Here is a 25,745-nt window from a genome sequence, read left to right as displayed (position 1 = left end):
AGGGGAAGTGCGTGGAACAGGTCTTGGTGTTTCAATTTCTGGGAATGCAGTTGAGAGATGACCTAACCTGGGGAGAAAACAGCAAAGACCGGGTGAAGAGAGCACAGCAGAAGTTATATTTTCTGAGAATCCTCTGGAAAAACAATCTCTCAAAGGACCTGTTGATGGCATTTTCCCATTGTACTGCTGAGAGTGTATTAACTTATGGCCTGTGTGTGTGGTTTGGGAGCTGCACCATCAGGGAAAAAACAATGCTGTCCAGGGTTGTAAAGACTGCGGGGAGAATAATTGGGTGCACTCTTCCCACCTTGGATCAAATCTACACTTCCAGGTGCCATAAGAAAGCTGCAGAGATCGCGCAGGATAGTGCGCACCCCGGAAACGATCTCTTTCAGCTCCTGCCTTCTGGAAGAAGGTCCAGGGTTATAAAGACTAGGACCAGCCGCCTGAGAAACAGTTTTTATCCAAATGCAATTTTGGTTCTAAACGCAGTGTAAGGTAGTCTCTATGGGAGTATATGGTATTTAATTATGGGGTATCAGAGTTTTTAGGGGGCTAACCAGGCTGGGATAGCTGGGATAGCAGGCTTGTGGGTTTTTGAATGTCTGATGTAGTTTTTTCAATTTCGTTGTTCTGTGTGGGGCAATGACAATAAAGTTTATTGTATTGCATCGAAAATAATTTAGCGAAATTGACTTGCAAGGTGGTGTGTTGTTCGATAAGAGATTGAGTGGGGAGGGAGGGAGGGAGGGAGGGAGGCTCATTTAATTTCATTGCACAGAGGTTGTACAATGACAATAAAAGTATTATTATTATTATTATTATTATTATTATTATTATTATTATTATCAGGAGCCCTCTGAAACAGCAGGGCAACTCAGCTGAGCAGGACTCCATTCCTGCAACAATCCCTTCCAAACATAAATACGCATTTATAAAGCTCACGAGAAGGAGATTGATGGATGATTGGGTCCTTCTTTCAAGGACCCACAAATCCTTGCCTCGGGTTTCTTTAAAAAAAATATTATTACCAACCCCTGTTTCCAACAGAGATAGAATCACTGCAAAGGACTTTTCCTGCACCTGGGAGTTCCACTTGGAAGAGAGGAGCAAAAAGGGGGGGAGTCCAGGGGGGTTGTCCATCGTCGAGTCACATCAAGAGCAGATTTTGTCTTGCTAGTTTTTGTTTGGAGTTGACTCAGCGCAAGCCTTCCTCGAGGAAAGAGACTTGCCGGTTCCCGCAGTCTTCTCCTCCGTGTAGAAGCCTCGCCGCATGGTGGCCGCCAAATATTTGAAGAGGCTCTGGGGGGGAAGAGGGAAGAGAGAGGCAAATGTTTACTGGGTGAATCCTGCCCCCCAAAAGGGGGAGGGATGGGGGGCATGGAGGGCTATGGCAGAACCAGGGGGTGAAACGGTAGGACAGACCACGTTCCAAAAACACAGACACAACACCCGACCGATGCTTGCCATTTTTACGTCAATCTGAAATTTGCTATGGCCTAAGTCAGATAAGGGGGGACGCGGGTGGCGCTGTGGGTTAAACCAAAGCCTAGGGCTTGCCGATCAGTCAGCCCAGAGTCAGCCACAACTAGACCTAATGGTCAGGGGTCCCTTTCCCTTTCCCTTTACGTCAGATAAACAACAGGTGCTAGATTCAGAAAGAAAACCCACATGGAATGATTAAAAAAAGACACACCATATTCTTGTTTTAAGAGAAAACAAGAATAGGATATTTCTATGGAGCGGAAATCTAATTAAGGGCCTATGAAATCAAACCCGATCATGCTTGTCCAACGGTTTGTCGGAAGGTACCCAAAAGAGGCGCCTCCCCATTGATTGGAAATAGCACATTGGACTGGCAAGCTCAGTCCCACACAGGTTTAATCGGGGGAAACTGTTTAATCGGGGATAGGAGGACCAGAGGGAGGGGCGGTGGGGGGGGGAATAACATAGTTCTTGTTAAGTTGTGGGTGAACATATCAGACGACACAGCGATTCTTCCAAAGCAGCTCTTTATTTGTAAGCTGGAACAGAACTGGCTGAGGAGCTCAGTCAGCCTGCTTATATAGAGCTCCAGAACAATGTAACTGTTGCCATTTTCTAAAACTATCCAATCACTGAATGTCACTTTCGATCCTTCATTTGCATACAAACTATCCAATCACTGAACGTCACTTTCAATCCTTCATTTGCATAACTATTTACAGTACCCCCCTGCTGGGCCAGGGTGAGAACTTCCGTACATAACAGTTCTGTCCCATGCTGCTTTCATGCATTAAAAAAAGAAATGCCCAGAACTGTTTCGTCTCATGCTGCTTGTGTGAGGGTGTTTATTTATTTCAGAAATATCCCCCCCCCCCAAAAAAAATGGTTTGTCAATTTTTACCAAAAAAAAAAAGAAAACACTGTTGCTGTATGTAGGTTTTATTTTATTTGTTTTTTATCTTATATTTTGGAAATGTACATCAAGGTTTTTCCCCTTTACAATTTTTTGGGCCCCCCAAGAGAGTGGGGCCCTAAGCTAGAGCTTGTTTAGCTTTTACGTAAACCCGGCCCTGGGCGTGACGGACTGAGTTCTGCTCATTTCGTTGGGTCTGCTCCGAGTGGAACTTAACTGGAGTCAACCCTGCAAGTTTCTCTTACCTGCCAAGCCTTCTCGACCTCCGAAGTCCAGTGTTCTTTTAGAATGGGCTGGACAGCTTGGATGAACTGAGCGCCTACGTACTGGGGGAGAAATCCAGAGAAGGGAGGGTTATTCTGGGAGGTGAAAAGAGAGAGGAAGAAGAGAAGGGCAGCTTGTATTCTCTGCTCAGCTCCATCTTTTGATTCTGGAAATGAGGAGAAGGGAAGAACCATCCAGTTCTGGCAAAATCTGGGGGTCCTTAATACTCTTTTTCTTGGATGGTTTGGATGCACAGCGCATAGGAATGGGTGAATCTGCCATTTACCTTCCCGCCAGAGTGGTACCTAATTATCTACTTGTACTTTTTGGCGTGCTTTTGAACTGCTAGGTTGGCAGGAGCCGGGACTGAGCAACAGGAGCTCACCCTGTCGCGGGGGTTTGAACCGCCAGCCTTCCGATCGGCAAGCCCAAGAGGCTCAGTGGTTTAGACCACAGCGCCACCCGCGTCCCTAACAATAATTGACGACCCTCAAAAAGTGACAATAAACTAAAAACAGATTGAAACTCACATCAACTTTCTAAATAGCTGGGTAAAAGGTAAAGGTAAAGGGACCCCTGACCATTAGGTCCAGTCATGACCAACTCTGGGGTTGCGGCGCTCATCTTGCTTTATTGGCCGAGGGAGCCGGCGTACAGCTTCCAGGTCATGTGGCCAGCATGACTAAGCCACTTCTGCCAAACCAGAGCAGCGCATGGAAATGCCATTTACCTTCCCGCCGGAGTGCTACCTATTTATCTACTTGCACTTCGTGCTTTCGAGCTGCTAGGTTGGCAGGAGCAGGGACCGAGCAACGGGAGCTCACCCCGTCGCGGGGATTCGAACCTCCGACCTTCTGATCGGCAAACCCTAGGCTCTGCGGTTTAACCCACAGTGCCACCCGCGTCCCCTAAATAGCTGGGTAGGCATGTCTAAATGAAAATGGTTTTTTGCAGCCGCAGGAAAGCATACAGGGAAGGCACCTGCCTGATATCAAAGTGCAGTGAGTTCCGCAGATGCCGCCACACTGAAAGATCGATTTCTCCCAAATGTGGACCAGGTTATTACCTGGCACCTGTAGCAATGCCAGTTCTGACTGAGGTGAAGTATCAATCAAGGATTTCCTGGCTGCAGCTTCCAGATCTAACAAATTCCTCTCCCGTCTTTCCCGCGAACTACGTTAATCTGCGGGGCCGCAGAGGGGACCGCCTGCCCCTGCCTTCCTCACCTCATAGTACTTGGGGGGTGCTTTGTACCGGAAGTGATTCCTGCCTAGCTCGAAGGCCAAGTGCTCCAGTTTGTCCTCCTGGTCGAGTCTGGCCACGCTCTTCTCGATGAACGACATCACTCTGGCGATGGAAAGAGGGCATGGAAGAGACAGAGAAGGAAGCTTGGCGTCAGAACAGCCACGGGAGAGAGCCCACAACGCGCATTCAGACACATGCTATCCCTGTGGGATCATAGAATCATAGAGTTGGAAGAGACCACAAGGGCCATCGAGTCCAAGCCCCTGCCAAGCAGGAAACACCATCAGAGCACTCCTGACATATGGTTGTCAAGCCTCTGCTTCAAGACCTCCAAAGAAGGAGACTCCACCACACTCCTTGGCAGCAAATTCCACTGTCAAACAGCTCTTACTGTCAGGAAGTTCTTCCTAATTGTTACGGCTAAAATCTGGGTGCGAGGCTGCTCTGCCACCCAGCTCGTCGGACTAAGTCCGTGGGTCCCTGTGGAGGAAAATGAGCTCAGCCGGAGACAGGAGCAAGCAGCAGAAGATCCAAGTTTATTGCGCAACAGGTTCAAGGCGAGATTGAACAGTGAGAAAGGGGTGACATGAGTTTTTGAAACTCCCTCCATGTCCCAGAATACAGTGCAAAACATGTCATGAATACATTAAAGAGAGGTTTGGTTACACAGATTACATCATGAATATATTAAAGGGAGGTTGGGTTACACAGATTAACATATGGAGGAGGGAGGGGGGAATATGCAGAGTCGGAGATATGCGCAGATAAACACTTCCTGAGTATTGGAGATGAGAAGACAATGGTCCAGTCTGCCACCTGACATTGCCTGGAGGAAAGGCTGATCAGAGCGATTTGACCGGATTAGGGTCTTGACACCTTGAGGGATTATGGAGGACAGGGGAGGGGTGATGGAGTCCTAGAGAAATTGAGCAAATATATTGTAGCGAAGAAGGTGAAGAAGACATGCCCCCCCCTTCCGTAACATAATGTTTAGGTGGAATCTTCTTTCTTGTAGTTTGGATCCATTGCTCCGTGTCCGCTTCTCTGGAGCAGCAGAAAACAACCTTTCTCCCTCCTCTATGTGACATCCTTTTATATATTTGAACATGGCTATCATATCACCCCTTAACCTTGTTGCAGGAAGTAGGAGGCATACAAGGCCCCACCCAACTGTCTTGAGGACTCCTGATAAAGATGGTCCTTGCCAGGGAACTGCCATCAGCTCGGAGGGGAGGAAAAGAAGGGGAGTTGTGTTACAGGGAGCCTCTGAAAATCTTGTTCCTCTTCCAGGGAGGAGGAAAGCCCCACCTCTAGTGGGGAAGAGGTGCAAGAACCAGAGGATGCTGGTGGGAGCCTTGACAGCTCCTGGGCAAGGCGGACAGGAGGGAAACACACCCTTCATAGAATCATAGAATCATAGAGTTGGAAGAGACCACAAGGGCTATCGAGTCCAACCCCCTGCCAAGCAGGAAACACCATCAGAGCACTCCTGACATATGGTTGTCAAGCCTCTGCTTAAAGACCTCCAAAGAAGGAGACTCCACCACACTCCTTGGCAGCAAATTCCACTGTCAAACAGCTCTTACTGTCAGGAAGTTCTTCCTAATGTTTAGGTGGAATCTTCTTTCTTGTAGTTTGGAACCATTGCTCCGTGTCCGCTTCTCTGGAGCAGCAGAAAACAACCTTTCTCCCTCCTCTATGTGACATCCCTTTACATATTTGAACATGGCCATCATATCACCCCTTAACCTCCTCTTCTCCAGGCTAAACATGCCCAGCTCCCTTAGCCGTTCCTCATAAGGCATCGTTTCCAGGCCTTTGACCATTTTGGTTGCCCTCCTCTGGACATGTTCCAGTTTGTCAGTGTCCTTCTTGAACTGTGGTGCCCAGAACTGGACACAGTACTCCAGGTGAGGTCTGACCAGAGCAGAATACAGTGGCCCTATTACTTCCCTTGATCTAGATGCTATACTCCTATTGATGCAGCCCAGAATTGCATTGGCTTTTTTAGCTGCCGCGTCACACTGTTGGCTCATGTCAAGTTTGTGGTCAACCAAGACTCCTAGATCCTTTTCACATGTGCTGCTCTCAAGCCAGGTGTCACCCTTGCCAATGCCCATCCTGCACAGTAGCCTAAGGCACAAAGAGGGAAGGAGAAGGTTGGGGGTAACAAAACTCTTATGTTGGGGGAGGTCCAAAAAAAGACCACTCCCGGATTCTGCTAGCGATTGAGCCAGACATGAGCTTTGGGGCTCTTCACTGTAAATAGTTTGCACCAAAATAAAAACCTGTAAAACACAGGTCTGGAGTCCTGCCTGGTTACTCTCGAGCAACCGCAACAGCCATCTGACAGGCGGGGTATAAATAAAAAATTATTATTATATTATTATTATTATTATCATCTGTCCTGAATCTTCCAACTTTCAGCTTCGGACCCAGAGAAGAGGGGCTGTTTTTGGCACTACCCACCTGAGGCCGTGGGCTTGCAGTTCCTTGCTCATCTTCAGCTGCTGCAGGTCATCGATGTCCCGGAAGAGGAAGAAAACGTCTTTGCACTCGGGGTGGGTCTCAAAGAGTCTGCAGAGGGAATAAGAGGAGAAGCTTCAGTTCTCTGGGTTATCCAGAGGGAAGGCTTTCCTCACCGTAAGGCTCGCCCACCGACGCCACTCTCCGACCACCAGGGCCAGATTTCGATGGACTAGAAGGAAATGGAAGAGTGTTATAAACAAAACTGAGTGAAGCCAAGGATGACGACGGGGATTTGAAATCCTGCAATTCACAATTTCTCCTCTAAAGGGTGTAAGATGTTATTGTTAAAACACAGTGGTTTTAAAAAATGCATAAAAGTTAAAATTAACACTGAAAAACTTTTGCACTAACCAAACTTTTTTTTTTTAAAGAATAGAGCTGCAACTTTATTTTCCTAAAAATGAATGCTTATTCCATGAAAGGTTTACAATGTTCAGTTATTGCGAAAGTTTTTCAGTGTTAAAAAAGGCACAAAAGTTAAAATTAACACTGAAAAACTTTCGCAATAACCGAACTTTTCAAACCTTTTGTGGAATAAGCATTCATTTTTAGGAAAATAAAGTTGCAGCTCTATTCTTATCCCATTACTTATCCCATTCTTCGGCGATCAGCCTTCTTTATGGTCCAGCTCTCACTTCCATACATCACTCCTGGGAAAACCAGAGCTTGAACTATACGGACCTTTGTTGGCAAGGTGATGTCTCTGCTTTTTAAGATACTGTCTACCTTTAAATACGGCCAGCTCCAATCCACACAGAAATACTTGCTCCCAGGAGAGGGTGGTGTTGGCCAGCTGATTCCGAGCTCTTTGCAGCTGATCTTTGTTCCTGCCACAAAGTCCTGCTTTGGGGAATTTAACAGGAAATGTCTAATGCATTGCAGCTGGAGTCGGTTATGGGGAAATATGCAAATAATCCATTTGTTTTAAGAAGACAAGAAGAGTTAAGTGGGATCGCCACAGTTCTTTTTTTTTTTAACTCAGCATCCTGACAGCAGCCACCCAAATGCGTACTTGGGAAACCTACAAGCAGGAGATGATGTTCTGATGTGTGGAAGCTGCTAGCCATAGTTTCCCAGCGTGGATGTAACAGGAGAGAGAGGGATGGAGCTCCTGCAATGGTGTTCAATGTGGGATGTGATCCATGAGAAGCAGTCAAGTACAGTGGTGCCTCGCAAGACGAAATTAATTCGTTCTGCAAGTTTTTTCTTCTTGCGAGTTTTTCGTCTTGCGAAGCACGGTTTCCCATAGGAATGCATTGAAAATCAATCAATGCGTTCCTATGGAAACCGCCTTCAGACCAGGTCCGGGGACAGTCTGTCCCCCGACCTCTTCTGAAGGCGGGGGGGGGGGGGACAAGGGCTTTTCTTCCCACCGCCAGCCTTCAGAAGGCTGTTCTGAAGGCTGGCGGTGGGAAGAAAAGCCCTTCTCCCCACCTCCCGCCCCGCAAGCTCCGGGGACAGGAGGGCTTTGCTGCCGACCCCCAGCATTTTAAAAGCCCCCGGGACAGCGGAGAAGACTTTCGCCCACCGCCTGCCTTCAGAAGACCTCCGCTGTCCCGGGGGCTTTTAAAGTGCTTGCTGTCCCGGGGCGATCTTAAAATGCTGGCGGGCGGCAGCGAAGCCTTCGCTGCCGACTCCCAGCATTTTAAAAGCCCCCGGGACAGCGGAGGTCTTCTGAAGGCAGGCGGTGGTCGAAAGTCTTTGCTCCCCCCCGCCTGCCTTCAAAAGCCGTCCGGGATAGCGGAGAAACGCGCTGCGCTTCTCCGCTATCCCGGGAGGGCAGGCGGGGGGGGGAGCAAAAACTTTTGCCCCCCGCCGGCCTTCAGAAGAGGTCCAGGACCTCTTCTGAAGGCCGGAGGGGGGGCGAAAGGCTTTGCTCCCCACCGCCAGCATTTAAAAGAGGTCCCCGGAGATTTCCCTATGGGCTTTCTTCTTGCGAAGCAAGCCCATAGGGAAATTCGTCTTGCGGAACGACTCAAAAGCGGAAAACTCTTTCGTCTTGCGAGTTTTTCGTTTTGCGAGGCGTTCGTCTTGCGAGGCACCACTGTACAACATTCCTTGTTTTCCTAGAGGGGACATGCAAGGGGATGTTTGGTCCAGCCAGACAAAACTTCCTGTTCTTCCTGGCTGGAGCATCCTTCCTTTTGCATGTGATAGAAGGTGGGCGTGTCCTAACCTGTCCAGGTAACAAAAGGACGAGTCACGCAGCACACCTCTCTCTTTTTGACTTCCTTCTTCGTTTGACCAGCTTCTAGCTAGAACTGGATTATTCCCCTGATGGGGTAGATCCACATGTACATACAGTGGTAGCTCTACTTACGTTCACCTCCGGTTACGTATCCTTTGGGATATGTACGCAACAAACCCGGAACTATTTTTCCGGATTTCACCGTGCATGCATGCACAGAAGTGCTCTACGTATCTTGCACATGCGCAGAAGCAGCACCTCCAGTTGCAAATTCCTCAGGATCCGACCGGAGCTCCGGAACGGATCCTGTTCACACCTGGAGGTACCACTGTATTTGTAACTAAGTCTGCCTTCAGGGATCCAACTGTGAACTGATGTAAGTAAACTTCTTTTATTGACTTTGAATAAGATGGTGGCGTCTTTATTCTTTTAAGAGGGATTAAAGGGAATTTACCAGGAACGTACAATTCAATCTGAGACAGACTGAATTGTATAATAGTGAGAGGCTCACACGAGCCTGCAACCAGTTATCTGCTGTGCTTGTAAAAAAGGGAATGTACAGTGGTACCTCGCAAGACGAATGCCTTGTAAGACGAAAAACTCGCAAGACGAAAGAGTTTTTCGTTTTTTGAGTAGCTTCGCAAGACGAATTTCCCTATGGGCTTGCTTCGCAAGACAAAAACATCTTGCAAGTTTGTTTCCTTTTTCTTAAAACCGTGCATTCAGTGGGTGCAGTTGCGACTTGACTTCGAGGAGCAACTCATAGCACGTGGTGTGGTAGCCTTTTTTGAAGACTTTGGTGATTTTTGAAGCTTTTCCAAAATCCGTGCTTCGCAAGATGAAAAAATCGCAAGACGAAAAAACTCGCAGAACGAATTAATTTCGTCTTGCGAGGTACCACTGTAAACTCTGCTAATGAATAAGACTGTGGTGTCTTTATTCTGTTAAGAGGGATTCAAGGGAACTTTCCAGGAACGTACAATTCAATAATAGTGAGGGGCTTACACGAGCCTGCAACCAGCTATCTGCTGTGCATGTAAAAGGGGAATATAAACTCTGCTAAGTAATGAAACTTGCTAGGGCAAGTTAGGATGGATATTAATAAACAATATATACCCTCCTGCCACCCTGGACATTCCCACACTCAGCTCCTCAACTGCTGAGATTGGGGCAGTATGCTTCTTGCTACCGGCTATCCCAGAGACATTAGACCTTTACTTTCCACCCTTGTCTGCAAATGCCAGATGAGATTAGGGGACGCATCCTGGGCAAGGGTCACAGTCTGTCTACCACAGCGCCTGGCCTGCAATTCTACATTCTGACTGACAATGGGGTGGCGCCACCGAGCCAGCAACCAAACAAGGCCAAGCACTGCAAGCAGCCAAAAACACTGCTTCCCTGCAGGCAGGCAGCAATGGCACTGGTGCAGACAACACTCAGGCCGATGTAGGCAGGCTGGGAGAGCAGACCAGGCAGGGGCCAAGGTGGTGCAAATGAGTCCCTCCCTGCTTACTCCTCTGTAGGTCCGCTTCCCAGGCAAAGACAAATTGTATGGGATGGGGAGGTTTTGATATAGGGTTGCCATATTTCAGAAAGTAAAACTGCTGAGCTTTTTTTAAAAGGGGAAACCACTGAAATTGTTTCGCTTTCTTAAGGAAACCCCCCAAAATGCCAAAAAACCATGATTTTCCAGTTGACTTGCCTAAGATCCATCGTATAGCAACCCTATTTTGTAATATTTTTAGCATGAGAATTAGTACTTTTTACGACTTTGGTGGTCAACGGAATGGTCTGTCCAGCTTGAAAGAAAGTACTCTTATATTTTTGTTTTTGGTATTTCTTGAAGAATAGTAATAATAATAATAATAATTTATTATTTATACCCCGTCCATCTGGCTGGGTTTCCCCAGCCACTCTGGGCGGCTTCCAACAAAACACTAAAATACAATAAGCTATTAAACATTAAAAGCTTCCCTAAACAGGGCTGCCTTCAGATGTCTTCTAAATGTCAGGTAGTTGTTTATCTCTTTGACATCTGGTGGGAGGTCGTTCCACATGGCGGGCGCCACCACCGAGAAGGCCCTATGCCTGGTTCCCTGTAACTTCACTTCTCGCAAGGAGGGAACCGCCAGAAGGCCCTCAGCGCTGGATCTCAGTGTCTGGGCAGAACGATGGGGGTGGAGACGCTCCTTCAGGTATACTAGGCTGAGGCTGTTTAGGGCTTTAAAGGTCAGCACCAACACTTTGAATTGTGGAGATGCTCCTTCTGGTTTACTGGGCCTTTGAGTCCGTTTAGGGCTTTCAAGGTCAGCACCAACATTTTGAGTTACACATTCTTACATATCAGAGATTTACAGCACAGCTCCAGACATGCCTCCTCAGAAGACTGTCCCCTTGATTTCAAAGCATCTCTTCAGCCCTAAGAGGAAGATTATTTCCGGTTTCATGGTACTTCATAAACAAGTTCTCACCCAGTATGGTAAATAGCAAAAAAAATTCCCCGAGGGATGTATTTGAGCTACTCTGCCTTCCATAATAATGACTGACACACAGGAGAGGTGGAAAGGCATTTAGAACCTAAAGCGAAAGAAGTAGGACCGGGAGGAAAATCTTCTCTTAATGTATTTTGCTGTCTGTCTGCTGGCTCTCAGCCAGCAGCACATGGGCTCAGTCCCCATACGTATAAGTTAAACAAGCTATAGAAGAAGAAGAGGAGTTTGGATTTGATATCCCGCTTTATCACTATCCAAAGGAGTCTCAAAGCAGCTAACATTCTCCTTTCCCTTCCTCCCCCACAACAAACACTCTGTGAGGTGAGTGGGGCTGAGAGACTTCAGAGAAGTGTGACTGGCCCAAGGCCACCCAGCAGCTGCATGTGGAGGAGCGGAGACACGAACCCAGTTCACCAGATTATGAGTCCACCGCTCTTAACCACTACACCACACTAGCTTAGCTTCAGTAGCTTCGGGCCTCATCAAACCTCAATCCGGCCTGCCCATAAGGGATGAACTCACACTATGTTCTGTAAGGTAAAGGTAAAGGGACCCTGACCATTAGGTCCAGTCGTGGATGACTCTGGTGTTGCGGCACTCATCTCACAATATTTAACGCTGTACTGTTTTTAACACTTGATTGGAAGCCACCCAGAGTGGCTGGGGAAACTCAGCCAGATGGGTGGGGTATAAATAAATTTATTATTATTATTATTATTATTATTATTATTATTATTATTATCTCGCTTTATAGGCCGAGGGAGCCGGCGTACAGCTTCCGGGTCATGTGGCCAGCATGACTAAGCTGTTTCTGGCGAACCAGAGCAGTGCACGGAAACGCCGTTTACCTTCCCGCCGGAGCGGTACCTATTGATCTACTTGCACTTTGACGTGCTTTTGAACTGCTAGGTTGGCAGGAGCAGGGACCGAGCAACGGGAGCTCACCCCGTCGCGGGGATTTGAACCACCAACCTTCTGATCGGGAAGCCCTAGGCTCTGTGGTTTAACCCACAGAGCCACCCGCGTCCCTTACTATGTTCTGTGACTACTAGCTAAAGCCTGCCTTCAGGGATCATACTGTGAACTGAATGTGAGTAAACTTCTTGTTGCTTTTAAGGAGAGACTCATGTGTCTTTATTCTTTTAAGGGGGATAAAAGGGGACACGAGGAATAATCCAATCTGCTTAACTAAAGAGATTTAAAGAAATGGAGGCAGTGAGAGATTTTACTTTCTTGGGCTCCATGATCACTGCAGATGGTGACAGCAGCCACGAAATTAAAAGTTGCCTGCTCCTTGGGAGAAACGCGATGGCAAACCTAGACAGCATCTTAAAAAGTAGAGACATCACCATGCCAACAAAGGTCCGTACAGTTAAAGCCATGGTTTTCCCAGTAGTGATGTATGGAAGTGAGAGCTGGACCATAAAGAAGGCTGATCGCCAAAGAATGGATGCTTTTGAATTCTGGTGCTGGAGGAGACTCTGGAGAGTCCCATGGACTGCAAGAAGATCAAACCTCTCTATTCTGAAGGAAATCAGCCCTGAGTGCTCACTGGAAGGACAGATCCTGAAGCTGAGGCTGCAAGACTTTGGCCTCCTCATGAGAAGAGAAGACTTCCTGGAAAAGACCCTGATGTTGGGAAAGATGGAGGGCACAAGGAGAAGGGGACGACAGAGGACGAGATGGTGGGACAGTGTTCTCGAAGCTACCAGCATGAGTTTGACCAAACTGCGGGAGGCAGTGGAAGACAGGAGTGCCTGGGGTGCTCTGGTCCAGGGGGTCACAAAGAGGCAGACACGACTAAATGACTAAACGACAACGACAACAACAGCAACGAGATTCAGATACAGATAGGTAGCCGTGTTGGTCTGCCATAGTCAAAACAAAATAAAAAAATTCCTTCCAGTAGCACCTTAAAGACCAACTAAGTTAGTTCTTGGTATGAGCTTTCGTGTGCATGCACACTTCTTCAGATACCCAACGAGATTCAGAGAAATCTGGAAACTAGCTTCCTGCTGTATTGAGGGGAATCTAGTTTGCTACATGACTCACTAGCGTAAGTGAAGAAGCCTTCACTGAAGACTCAGTGAAGACCTTAACGTTCCCACAAGGACAGAAGCAGATTCACTCCCCTTCAAGGGCTGGACTGGATTAAGGCAGAGGCAACTGTTGATTTGGCCTCTTGCTTGTCACTGACAGGGCAGCGTTTAATATCAAAGGCTGAGGAGGAGGCGATAAAACTCTTGCAAAAGGCAGGCGGTGTTTGATTCTTGCAAAATCCCCCGAAGATTTGCCATGGCTTTATTAGCCATTATCTGTGAGTTTTTCAACATGCTCAGGTATAAGTTAAACATGGATAAGGGGTTTAAAGCAGAGAAGGCTCAGCAAGCAGGATATAAGCTTTGAAAATTGGATTGGAATTTAATAACGTGTCCTAATTAACCAAGGAGAAGGATTAGCTCAGACCTGAGCGAACGGATTAGATTGAATCAGGAGACAATGTTTGCACCAACCCAGGAGGATTTTGATCAGTGGGGGAAATTCAATAAATCACGACCGGCTATTAAAATATCAGTTGTATGCCTAAATTCGTGTTATTTTTGCAGGGTCCCCGTACGGTGGTAAAATGCTTCTCTGTGGCTGTGTACACCTCAGAACTTTAAGGCACATGATTCCGCCCCCTCCCCCCCAAAAAAGAAGTGATGTTTGTTAAGGGTGCTGGGAATTATAGCTCAGCGGGGTTGGTGCAAGCAACAGTTCCCAGCAAACACGAGGCACTTGCAGACTGTCAGTTTTTGCAGGGGTGATGCCAGGAACTGTGCTGAGGAGGGCTGCACTGAGGACGACAGTATTGATTTGGAACAGCGGTTTGCAGAGGGGCATAGTTCAGAAGGCAGAAGCTGGGAAATACGGGATGGGGAACAGCTCGGAGGAAAAACAATGGAAGATTCACAGTCTCTGGACAGCATTCCTCTGCTCTTCCCAAGGACAAGAAGAGCTCAGAAAGCGGCAAAACAGAAAACACACACAGCACAGAGGGAACAAGATCAGATTACAAGACATAGACATGACGTAGATTAATAGGGACGTAAGGTGGTGAAATCCTTAATTGGGAGTACCGCCATTCCTAGGAGATAATAGTAGTAGTAGTAGTAATAATAATAATAATAATAATAATAATAATAATAATAATAATAATTTATTTATACCCCGCCCATCTGGCTGGGTTTCCCCAGCCACTCTGGGCGGCTTCCGACCGAATATTAAAAACAATACAGCATCAAACATTAAAAACTTCCCTAAACAGGGCTGCCTTCAGTTGTCTTTTAAAAGTAAAATATTTCTTTGACATCTGCTGGGAGGGCGTTTCACAGGGCGGGCGCCACCACTGAGAAGGCCCTCTGCCTGGTTCCCTGTAACTTGGCTTCTCGCAGGGAGGGAACCGCCAGAAGCCCCTTGGCGCTGGACCTCAGTGTCCGGGCTGAACAATGGGGGTGGAGACGCTCCTTCAGGTATACAGAACCAAGACTGTTTAGGGCTTTAAAGGTCAGCACCAACACCTTGAATTGTGCTCAGAAACGTCCTGGGAGCCAATGTAGGTCTTTCAGGACTGGTGTTATATGGTCTCGGCGTCCACTCCCAGTCACCAGTCTGGATTAGTTGTAGTTTCCGGATCACCTTCAAAGGTAGCCCCACTAGAGCGCATTGCAGTAGTCCAAGCGGGAGATAACCAGAACATGCACCACTCTGGTGAAACCTTCTGTTGACAGTTATAGCGCAATTCAAAAGAAGACAGTCTTTGTCTACTGACAGTTCCAAAGTTTAAGCAGTGGATTTTAAGCTCTTTCCCTCTCTCTTGCAGGTATGCACAGTCCAAAACGTCCCCCTCCTTCCCTGCTCCCTAGGAGGGGGGTTCAAAACTTTATCGTGTTAGAAGTCAGTCCTTTCCAGGCGAAATCCCAAAACTTTAGCTTAGAGTCTCTTTGCTTTGATCTATTTACAAAAGTGGAAGGCGGACTTCCTGTTTAAACCTCCCCGCTTCGGTATCCAATTGAGTCTTTTTATTTTTCCTTTTTAAATAAATCCAATTTCCTCTACTCACGGGTAGTTACTTTTGTAGTCGAAATGTCCCAAGAAAAAGTCAGCGCTCTCTGGCAACGGCTATGCGGCATCGCTTCGTGAAAAGAGCAATTGACTCACAGCACCGCGCCACTCACCCCGTTTCGCTCCGGAGCCCGTAAACGGGTTTCCTTGCAAATTGGGGGCGCGCGAAAGGTGCCCGCCGAGTCCCACGTTCACAGGCTTCACCTGCCTGTGATTTTGAAGGGTCCCCGCTTCGCCGTAGCGGTGAAGACCCAATTTCCACGGAGCCGGTCCCTCTGAGTTAGAGGGAATCCGCTATTCGCCAATGGCGCTAACCCGGAAGTCCAGATAGGGTCTCATCCTGCGTACCAGATGGAGCTGGTAGACAGCTGCCCTGGACACAGAATGGACCTGCGCCTCCATGGACAGCAGTGAGTCCAAAATGACTCCCAGGCTGCGCACCTGGTCCTTCAGGGGCACAGTTACCCCATTCAGGACCAGGGAGTCCTCCACACCTGCCTGCCCCCTGTCCCCCCAGGATTCTGTCTTGTCAGGATTCAACCTCAATCCTGAGATGGGCTCTTTGTTCTCTCACTGCGATTATTAAAGCTTCTATTTGGTAAGAAGGCTCCTTTTCCTTTGTTCTGCTTGCCTGCTGCCACGGGGGGGGGGGGGGAGCCAATTCCCTAACACAGCGACATTTGGGGAATACTTTCCCCAAAGGTCAAACTTTTTGCAAGAAGGGATGTGACCGGGGATCACACTGGGAAATGAGAAAGCAAGAGCATAAAGGCAAGCCTGCTGTGTCAGGCCGATGGCCCGTCCAGCCCAGCAGCCAACCAGATACCCAAATGGGAAACCAGGAAGCAGGATTCGAACACAAGGCCAGCTCTCCCCTGCTGTAGTTTCCAGCAGCTGGGATTCTGAAGTAGTGCTGCCTCCGACCGTGGAGTCAAGATCATAGTTTGGGCCCTGAAATCTCGGGGTCTGGGGTGCAGCTAACTTGCTCCCCTCACATTTATTCGAGTCTTTGTTTTTATCATGCCAGTTAATTTTCATTTGCCATTCGAATTCGTCATTTTCAATTTTTGGAAGCCAGCTTGGAGCTTCGTGGTTTAGAAGAAGGAAGGCCAAGGCTATCCCTGACGAATCAATAAATAAATCAGCTGAAATATTATAATTGCCAGGCAGACAAATGACGACCACACACACATGTCCAGGTTTGTGAAATAATAATGGTGGAAAAGCATTAAATTGTCTTTTGTAATGACCAGCCTTTATACCGTTGTTAAAATTGCCAGTTTAATCGGGTTCAATTTGAGCACGAAAGATGTAAAATTTGTTTTTATACATAACAACAGCGGCAAGAGTATTGTTAGCCCAGAAATAGAAGCAAGAAGAAATTGCGACGAAAGAAGAGTGGCAAGCGAAATTAATGGACTATGCAGAATTGGACAAAATGACAGGAAGGATTCGAAACCTGCGGGACCAGAGATTTAGAGAAGATTGGAAGAAATATACAAATTATTTGAAGAGCAACTGTAATCAACAAATTACGCTAGTGGGATTACAAGAAGCTGTGTAAGGAGAAATGTATGAAGCATTGCAAATTAGTGACAGAATAGTGATATTAGTTGTGAGCTAAATGTAATTGAAGAAATGGGAAATGAGTATTTAGTGATTAGATTGGAAAATTTTCAGATGAGATTGATGGAAGTCAAAAAAAAATTGTATAAGATGTTAAAATGTGTTTAATTACTGTTGAAAATGATATGCTGAAAAATTTATGTGTATATATATATATAAAAATTGAGCACAAAATGTGAGTGGGCAGAACCTTTTGGGGGGAGAGAGAGAGAGAGAGAGAGAGAGAGAGAGAGAGAGAGAGAGAGAGGTTCCTTCTGTTCTATTTTGGAATAACCGCTTGCAAAAGGACATCTGTTTCCTGTCTAGTAACATGTGTGGTTTTCATCTTCTCTAAAGCAACATTTGAAAAATCACCGGTGAGAACCGGGCAGCTAACAGTGCGGTCCGAGGTGGGTTTAAAGGTAGTAAAGGTAAAGGGACCCCTGACCATTAGGTCCAGTCGTGGCAGACTCTGGGGTTGCGGCGCTCATCTCGCTTTACTGGCCGAGGGAGCCGGCGTACAGCTTCCGGGTCATGTGGCCAGCAGGACTAACCCGCTTCTGGCGAACCAGAGCAGCGCACGGAAATGCCGTTTACCTTCCCGCCGGAGTGGTACCTACTTATCTACTTGCACTTTGACGTGCTTTCAAACTCCTAGGTTGGCAGGAGCTGGGACCGAGCAAAGGGAGCTCACCCCGTCACTGGGATTTGAACCGCCGACCTTCCAATCGGCAAGTCCTAGCCTCTGTGGTTTAACCCACAGCGCCATCCGTGTCCCTAACAATAATTGACGACCCTCAAAAAGTGACAATGAACTAAAAACAGATTGAAACTCACATCAACTTTCTAAATAGCTGGGTAAAAGGTAAAGGTAAAAGGACCCCTGACCGTTAGGTCCAGTGGCCGATGACTCTGGTGTTGCGGTGCTCATCTCGCTTTACTGGCTGAGGGAGCCGGCATACAGCTTCCGGGTCATGTGGCCAGCATGACCACGTCGCTTCTGGCGAACCAGAGCAGCACACGGAAATGCTGTTTATCTTCCTGCAGGAGTGGTACCTATTTATCTACTTGCACTTTGACATGCTTTCGAACTGGTAGGTTGGCAGGAGCAGGGACTGAGCAACAGGAGCTCACCCTGTTGCGAGGATTCGAACCACCAACCTTCGAACCTTCTGATTGGCAACCCCTAGGCTCTGTGGTTTATCCCACAGCGCCACCCATGTCCCACCGAGGCGAGTTTACTCAGCGGCAAATCCCACGGTGTTCCGTGGGACATACTCCCGAGTAAGCGTGTGGGCTCACCGCTTCAAATGCCTTCGAGGATCCGCTCACTTCCCGGCCGGTCAATCATTTGCTGCCACGCAAATCAGGTTAAACGCTGGGGAGGAGGGCAAGGGGATTTAATGAGTGCTCTTGTGGGGAGAGAGAAATAGAAAAGAGAGGTGCTAATTAAGGAAGGGGGGCGGCTATGGGGTGCCTCTTGCATGTGGGCTGCCTGGGGTGAAGTCTGAGGGGGTGCTATTTACTTAGCCGCATCTGACCCAGTTGCAGCCTGTTAATTAGGGAGAGAGCGCAAAATATGGTCTGAAGCTCAACATCAAAAAAACAAAGATCGTGGCCACTGGTCCCATCACCTCCTGGCAAACAGAAGGGGAAGAAATGGAGGCAGTGAGAGATTTGACTTTCTTGGGCTCCATGATCACTGCAGATGGTGACAGCAGCCACGAAATTAAAAGACACCTGCTTCTTGGGAGAAAAGCAATGACAAACCTAGACAGCATCTTAAAAAGCAGAGACATCACCTTGCCAACAAAGGTCCGTATAGTTAAAGCTCTGGTTTTCCCAGTAGTGATGGATGGAAGTGAGAGCTGGACCACAAAGAAGGCTGATCGCCAAAGAATGGATGCTTTTGAATTCTGGTGCTGGAGGAGACTCTTGAGAGTCCCATGGACTGCAAGAAGATCCAACCTCTCCATTCTGAAGGAAATCAGCCCTGAGTGCTCACTGGAAGGACAGATCCTGAAGCTGAGACTCCAAGACTTTGGCCACCTCATGAGAAGAGAAGACTCCCTGGAAAAGACCCTGATGTTGGGAAAGATGGAGGGCGCAAGGAGAAGGGGACGACGGAGGACGAGATGGTGGGACAGTGTTCTCGAAGCTACAAACATGAGTCTGACCAAACTGCGGGAGGCAGTGGAAGACAGGAGGGCCTGGTGTGCTCTGGTCCAGGGGGTCACAAAGAGGCAGACACGACTAAATGACTAGACAACAAACAACAGAATTAGGGAGAGGATGCAGGCAGCCAAGAAGCCAAAAGATGGAGAGGTGTTGATGCATTTCAAGGCAGCAGCGTGATCACCCGAGGGAGCCCAGCAGGGGGTGCACACGAGTCACACTTAAACCGTTTGCAGCCAGGAGAGTTTTTTAAAAATAAGAAATTATCCCTCCCACTCACCTTTCCTTTTTGTCTCCCCTTCCCAGGGCTGGATTTAGGTTTGATGAGGCCCTAAGGAGCTCTTGAAGGTAATAGGGTCCTTTCTATGTCCAGCTGTCCTTTGCCAACAACAAATGATCACTGTTTTTTGTGTGTTGAGTATATGCTATATGGTAATTTATGGACCTCATAGGTATCTCAAGCCATTTGCACGTGTTTCTGTGCAACCAGTCCATGCAGACTGTAGGCACCCTATATATAGAAAGGAGCAAACCAGGGATATTTGAGGGAGCAGGCGGGGCCCATGACTTACATCATAGGAGCCGACACAACACAAAACACGGTTGCTGTGTGTAGGTTTTATTTTATTTGTTTATTTTATATTTTGGAAATGTACATCCAGTGGTGTTTTTCTTCCTTTAAATTTTTTTGGGGGACCCCCAAGAGAGTGGGGCCCTGAGCTATATGTAAATCCTGCACTGCTCACTCCCACCCTTCCTTTCTGTCTCCCCTTCGTCCCATTTTTTTTTTTTTTTTTTTTTTACAACAGGGATTGTATCTGACTGGACTGCTCGGCCAGCTCAGAATTCTGCATCAGATTTGGCAACCAGGGGAGCCTCCATTTTTTTTCAATTTCAACCTGATTATAAATGTGTATATAGAGAGTTTAAAATTCTACCCATGTTAGATTGTTTTGTAATGATTTCCCCCTAGGCTTTTAGCTTCTCTTGTTCCTATCTGTAAGCCTTATGTCCCTGTCAGGGGAAAACACAGTGTGTTTAATCATCATCATCATCATCATCATCATCATCATCATCATCATCAGTGCTTTTTTGTTAAAAAATGTTTAGGGGTTCAGTCATACCTCATGTTATGTTTGCTTCAGGTTGAGCATTTTCAGGTTGCGTCCCGCAGTGACCCGGAAGTACCGGAAAGGGTTACTTCTGGGTTTCGCCGCTCGCGCATGCGCAGACGCACAAAAGGACATCACGCGCATGCGCAGAAACGGCAAATCGTGACCTGCGCAGACGCACAGACGTGGGTTGCGTTCCTTTCAGGTTGCAAACAGGCCTCCGGAACAGATCCCATTCGCAACCAGCAGTACCACTGTACTCTGATTTTGACTCAAGAAAAATCACCATTTTATACTTCAAATCGGGGGAAATAAATACAGCAAATGGACAAAAGTACAAAGATTCACAAAATGTTTAGGGGTATGCATTTCCTTGGTTTCTGAATGTTGGAAGGTCCAGGGCCAGAGTATTGTTGGCCCAGAAATGGAAGCAAGAAGAATTACCAATGAAAGAAGAATGGAAGACAAAATTAATGAACTACGCAGAATTAGATAAGACGACAGGAAGGATTTGAAACCTGCGGGACCAGAGAGTTACAGAAGATTGGAATAAATACACGAAGTATTTGAAGAGCAACTGTAATCAACAAATTATCCTAGTAGGACCACAAGAAGTTGTGTAAGGAGGAATATATGAAATATTGCAAAGAAGAAAAAAAGAGAGATACATTAGTTATGATACTTAAATGTAATAGGGAAAGTAAGAAATGTAAACTAAGTGGAAAAGATTGGAAAATTTTCCAGATGTGATTGACGGAAGTAAAAAAAAAATTGTACAGTGGTACCTCGGGTTAAGTACTTAATTCGTTCCGGAGGTCCGTACTTAACCTGAGGTAGCACTTTAGCTAATGGGGCCTCCCGCTGCAGTCGCGCGATTTCTGTTCTCATCCTGAAGCAAAGTTCTGAACCCAAGGTACTATTTCTGGGTTAGCGGAGTCTGTAACTTGAAGCGTCTGTAACCTGAAGCGTCTGTAACCCAAGGTACCACTGTATAAGACATAAAAGTATGTTGAAAATGATATGTTAAAAAACTAATAAATATATATATACATATATAAAGGAAGGTCCAGGGCTGATAAAAGTAAGTACCTTTTCAGTGCTCATTTAACTGCGGAACTCACTGCCACCAACTCAGACGGACAAATTCATGGAGGAAAGAAAGGCTACTAGCCTAAGATGACCAGATTTTTTCCCCAATGAATCTGGGGACACTTTCCAACTTCAATGGATTTTGTATGGGGACTGATTTGTAAATCCGGGGACTGTCCCCAGGAAACGGGGACGTCTGGTAACCTTATACTAGCCCCAACGGCTCCGCTCAGCCCGCTCGGCCTGAGTCAGCCGAGCTTCTAAACAGCCAGTTGTTGGAAAAAGCAGGAGGCGAGAGGGCTCTTGAGTTCGAATCCTGCTGGTGGTTTTTCCAGAACAAGCGTCTGGTTGGCCACTGTGAAAACAGGGGGGCACATTGGTCTGATCCAGCTGATTCTTCTTATGTTCTTATGCGCCCCCCCCCCCATGGTGAGGTTGGGTCTGGGCCCAGCGGTGCAAATTGGGAGACCCCAACAGCCTCGGAGGAGATGATTGCCTCTCCTGCAGCTTCTGATATTTGCCTAAGAACTTGGCACGCTCGGCTCCGTCGCGAACAAATAAAAAGTTCCTTCCACAAACATGAGATCAGGGCGATCCCACCCTGTCTGAACGAAGCGGAGGGCAGGTCAAGTTCCAGAACGGGGTGGGTGGGAGAAAAAATATGGGCTGTCTCCAGATCCCCTGCCTGAAATTCCCCTTCTCTCCACTGCGTCTCTCCCTCTCTCTCTCTCTCACACACAGCCACCTGCAAAACTGCTTTCCTGAAAGCCAATTCGATTTAGACAGACACAAAACAGATCCCTGGAAAAAAACAAAACGCATTGCTCAGCGCAGGTCAAAAACAAACACGCATGCCAAGAACGGCCTCAAGAAGACCGCACCAGAGTTAAAAGCATGTCCCCAACAAGAACCCTGGAGAAGGCAGTTTGTTAAGGGTGCTGGGAATTATAGTTCTGCATGATGTAAATGTTACGAGAATTACAAGGTCTAAGATATAGAATAAATGTTCATAAATGTACCAGGCAAACACATACATAAATATAGAAACCACGTGTCTGAAACAGTACAGTGGTACCTCAGGTTACATACGCTTCAGGTTACAGACGCTTCAGGTTACAGACTCCGCTAACCCAGAAATAGTGCTTCAGCTTAAGAACTTTGCTTCAGGATGAGAACAGAAATTGTGCTCCTGCGGCGCGGAGGCAGCAGGAGGCCCCATTAGCTAAAGTGGTGCTTCAGGTTAAGAACAGTTTCAGGTTAAGTACGGACCTCCGGAACAAATTAAGTACTTAACCCAAGGTACCACTGTACAGGAGAAACAGTCCTAAAGCCATTTTGACTCTTTCACTGACCTCAAGTATTCCTCTGCAGTTTGGATGGAAATGGGAAAAGCCCCCCATTGTCTCTGTGCTCACTAATCCTGTCTTAAGGGCATCTTTGTGTATGAATAGGGTGAGCCTGTGTCCTGGACTCAGGAATTACCGTATTTACCATCACAAAAGAATGCCCAGGCAATGCAATCAGTGACCATTATCAGGTATCCTGGCAGACAGGATTTCTGCTGTAGACCGCCTCCTTCTGTGATGTATGTATGATGTTTTGGGGGGTGGTCTTGAGCTACAGGGTGGGCAGATTCAAAAGTCTATACAAGGGCTTGCACACCATTGTTCTGGGTCCTCCTCCCTCCTGCATGGGGTGAGTGGGGACCCGGTTGCAACAGATCAATAAAGATCAGGCTTACTAGCTGCTTTGCTTCTCAATATTCTCTGGTTGGCCTCTGTTATTTTCTCCTACCAATAGGGAACCTACGTAAGGATACTATATACGGGCTCTTGGGTCCCCCATAAGGGAAAAGAAGCAGATTTTTTTCTTATAAGATAAACTACACTTCCCAAAGTTCTTTTTTAGAGGGGTGCTAGAAAAGGCTTGTTTCAGCTCAAAATGCCTTGGTTCCTCTCCTTTTGCTCCCCAACGCTAAGGCGGCCCCACACCCTGCTGCTGCGCGTAAATACCTCTGAGCGTGTGTGAAGTGCATTCCCCCATACTACTACTACTACTAAAATTTTATTTATATCCCGCCCTCCCCAGCCGGAGCCGGGCTCAGAGCGGCTAACAGCAATAAAAGTAATACAGCATTCTAAATTCATTCTAAAATCAATTCAAAATCAAATGACAACCACTGGGCCAGAGTTCTACGAGGCTCACCAAAGGAGGGGGTCAGACTGTGCCTTGGCCAAAGGCCTTGGTGGAACAGCTCCGTCTTGCAGGCCCTGCAGAGAGATGTCAAGTCCCGCAGGGCCCTAGTGTCTTGGGACAGAGCGTTCCACCAGATCGGGGCCACAGCTGAAAAAGCCCTGGCTCTGGTTGAGGCCAGCCTAACCTCTCTGTGGCCTGGGATCTCCAAGATGTTTTTGTTTGCAGAACGTAAGGTCCTCCATGGGGCATACCAGAAGAGGTGGTCCCGTAGGTATGAGGGTCCTAGGCGTATAGGGCTTTAAAGGTTAAAACCAGCACCTTAAACCTGACCCTGTACTCCACTGGGAGTCAGTGCAGCTGGTATAGCACCGGATGAATGTGATCTCGCAGCGAAGACCCCATAAGGAGTCTCGCTGCAGCATTCTGCACCCGCTGGAGTTTCTGGGTCAGTCTCAAGGGCAGCCCCATGTAGAGTGGGTTACAATAATCCAGTCTGGAGGTGACCGTCGTGTGGATCACAGTGGCTAGGTCAGGGCGAGAGAGGTAAGGAGCCAACTGCTTAGCTTGGTGGAGATGGAAAAACGCCGCCTTTGTTATAGCTGCAATCTGCGCCTCCATGGAGAGGGAGGTGTCGAAGATTACACCCAAACTCTTAACGGACGGCGCTGGCACTAATTGCGCCCCCGCAAGAGATGGGAGTTGCCCCCCCCCATCCCATATCGTCCCGTCCCAGCTAAAGGACCTCTGTCTTCGAAGGATTTAACTTCAACCTGCTCCCACATAACCATCCACCCGCCTGCTTTCTTTGTACATCTAAAACAAAGAAGTTCTTCCTTGAAGGCCGGAGGGCAGGTGGTTCAATGGACCACTGGGCACTTCCTCTTGCAAGAAGTTAAAAACATAATCATCCACACACAGGAAGGCTAAAAGAACAGGTTGAGAAGGAAATCATCTCTCATGGTCTACACGGAGCTGCTCATCTGCAAACTGGATTGCTATCTTTACAGCACACTCACTAAACCAGCCTCGGAATTCCTGGTTTCAAGGGGTGGGGTGGGGAATACACTGAGACAGAAAGAAAAGATGTTTTATCTGAAGAAGTGTGCATGCACACGAAAGCTCATACCTAGAACTAACTCAGTTGGTCTTTAAGGTGCTACTGGAAGGATTTTTTTTATTATGTTTCTGCAATGTCAGTATTCAAGCACATGCACCAGAAATGTAGGCTAAACTGGATTAACAAAGTGCAGCAAAGCCACTTTAAAAAGAAACACGCACAATTCTGGATTTTTTGCAGTTAGGAAAGTGAGCAGGAAATGCATCAAAAAGCGTTGGATGAACGGATTGCTAATAGAAAGCCATCTGGTGGGAGGGCGTTCCACAGGGCAGGTGCCACCACCAAGAAGGCCCTCTGCCTGGTTCCCTGTAACTTTGCTTCTTGCAGTGATGGAAGGGCCAGAAGGCCCTCGGAGCTGGACCTCAGCGTCCAGGCAGAACGATGAGGGGGGAGACGCTCTTTGGGGTGTACTGGGCCTTTGAGGTCAGCACCAACACTTTGAATTGTACCCGGAAAAGTACTGGGAGCCAATGTATGTCTTTCCGGACCAGTGTTATGTGGTCCCGGCTAAACATCAGGAAGAACGTTCTGGCAATAAGAGCTGTTCAACAGTGGAACGGACTCCCTTGGAAGGTTTTGGGCTCCCCTTCCTTGTTTGTTTTTAAAGAGATCTGTCCTGGATGCTGAGGGTTGGGCTGGATCAGGGCCAGATTTAGGTCTGATGAGGCCCTCAGCTACTGAAGGTAATGGGGCCCTTTCTATGTCCAGCTGTCCTTTGTCAACAACAAATTGTTGCTATTTTTTGTGTTGAATATATGCTAGATGGTAACTGATGGACCTAATAGGTATCTCAAGCCATTTGCACATGTTGCCCTGCAACCAGTCCATGCAGAATGTTGGCAACCTATATATAGAAAGGAGCAAACCAGGGATATTTTAGGGAGCAGGCTAGCAGGTGGGAGCCATGTATTACATCATAGGAGCCAACACAACACAAAACACGGTTGCTGGATGTAGGTTTTGTTTCATTTGTTTTTTATCTTATACAGTCATATCTCATAACAAAATAAAAGAAAAAAAAATCCTTCCAGTAGCACCTTAAAGACCAACTAAGTTAGTTCTAGGTATGAACTAACTAACTAAGTTCACTTACGTGAACTAAGTTAGTTCACGTAAGCTCATACCTAGAACTAACTTAGTTGGTCTTTAAGGTGCTACTGGAAGGAATTTTTTTTCTTTTATTTTGTTTTGACTATGGCAGACCAACACGGCTACCTACCTGTAACTAGTC

At 47.2% G+C, this 25,745-nt stretch overlaps 1 protein-coding gene across 2 annotated transcripts in view; it reads right to left on the bottom strand.

Annotated features, from left to right (window-relative positions):
* Nucleotides 1–987: 987 nt before the first annotated feature.
* Nucleotides 988–25,745, bottom strand: part of LOC309346055 (neuroglobin-like) — a 39,328-nt gene continuing 14,570 nt past the window's right edge. Inside the window, exons 3-6 of one of the 2 annotated variants that reach the window (XM_081869718.1) lie at nucleotides 6,377–6,484; nucleotides 3,889–4,009; nucleotides 2,644–2,724; nucleotides 988–1,302 (exon numbers count right to left, since the gene is read on the bottom strand). In XM_081869718.1, the coding sequence (XP_081725844.1) occupies nucleotides 1,177–1,302; nucleotides 2,644–2,724; nucleotides 3,889–4,009; nucleotides 6,377–6,484 (436 nt within the window). In that variant the 3' untranslated portion in view covers nucleotides 988–1,176. The remainder of the gene's footprint in view (nucleotides 1,303–2,643; nucleotides 2,725–3,888; nucleotides 4,010–6,376; nucleotides 6,485–25,745) is intronic. The other variant, XM_081869717.1, reaches the window with a different exon arrangement.

This window comes from Podarcis erhardii (assembly GCF_964252035.2).
Source record: "Podarcis erhardii genome assembly, chromosome: 7".
Classification (NCBI taxonomy): Eukaryota; Metazoa; Chordata; class Lepidosauria; order Squamata; family Lacertidae; genus Podarcis; species Podarcis erhardii.
This window is presented reverse-complemented; position numbering and strand designations above follow the sequence as displayed.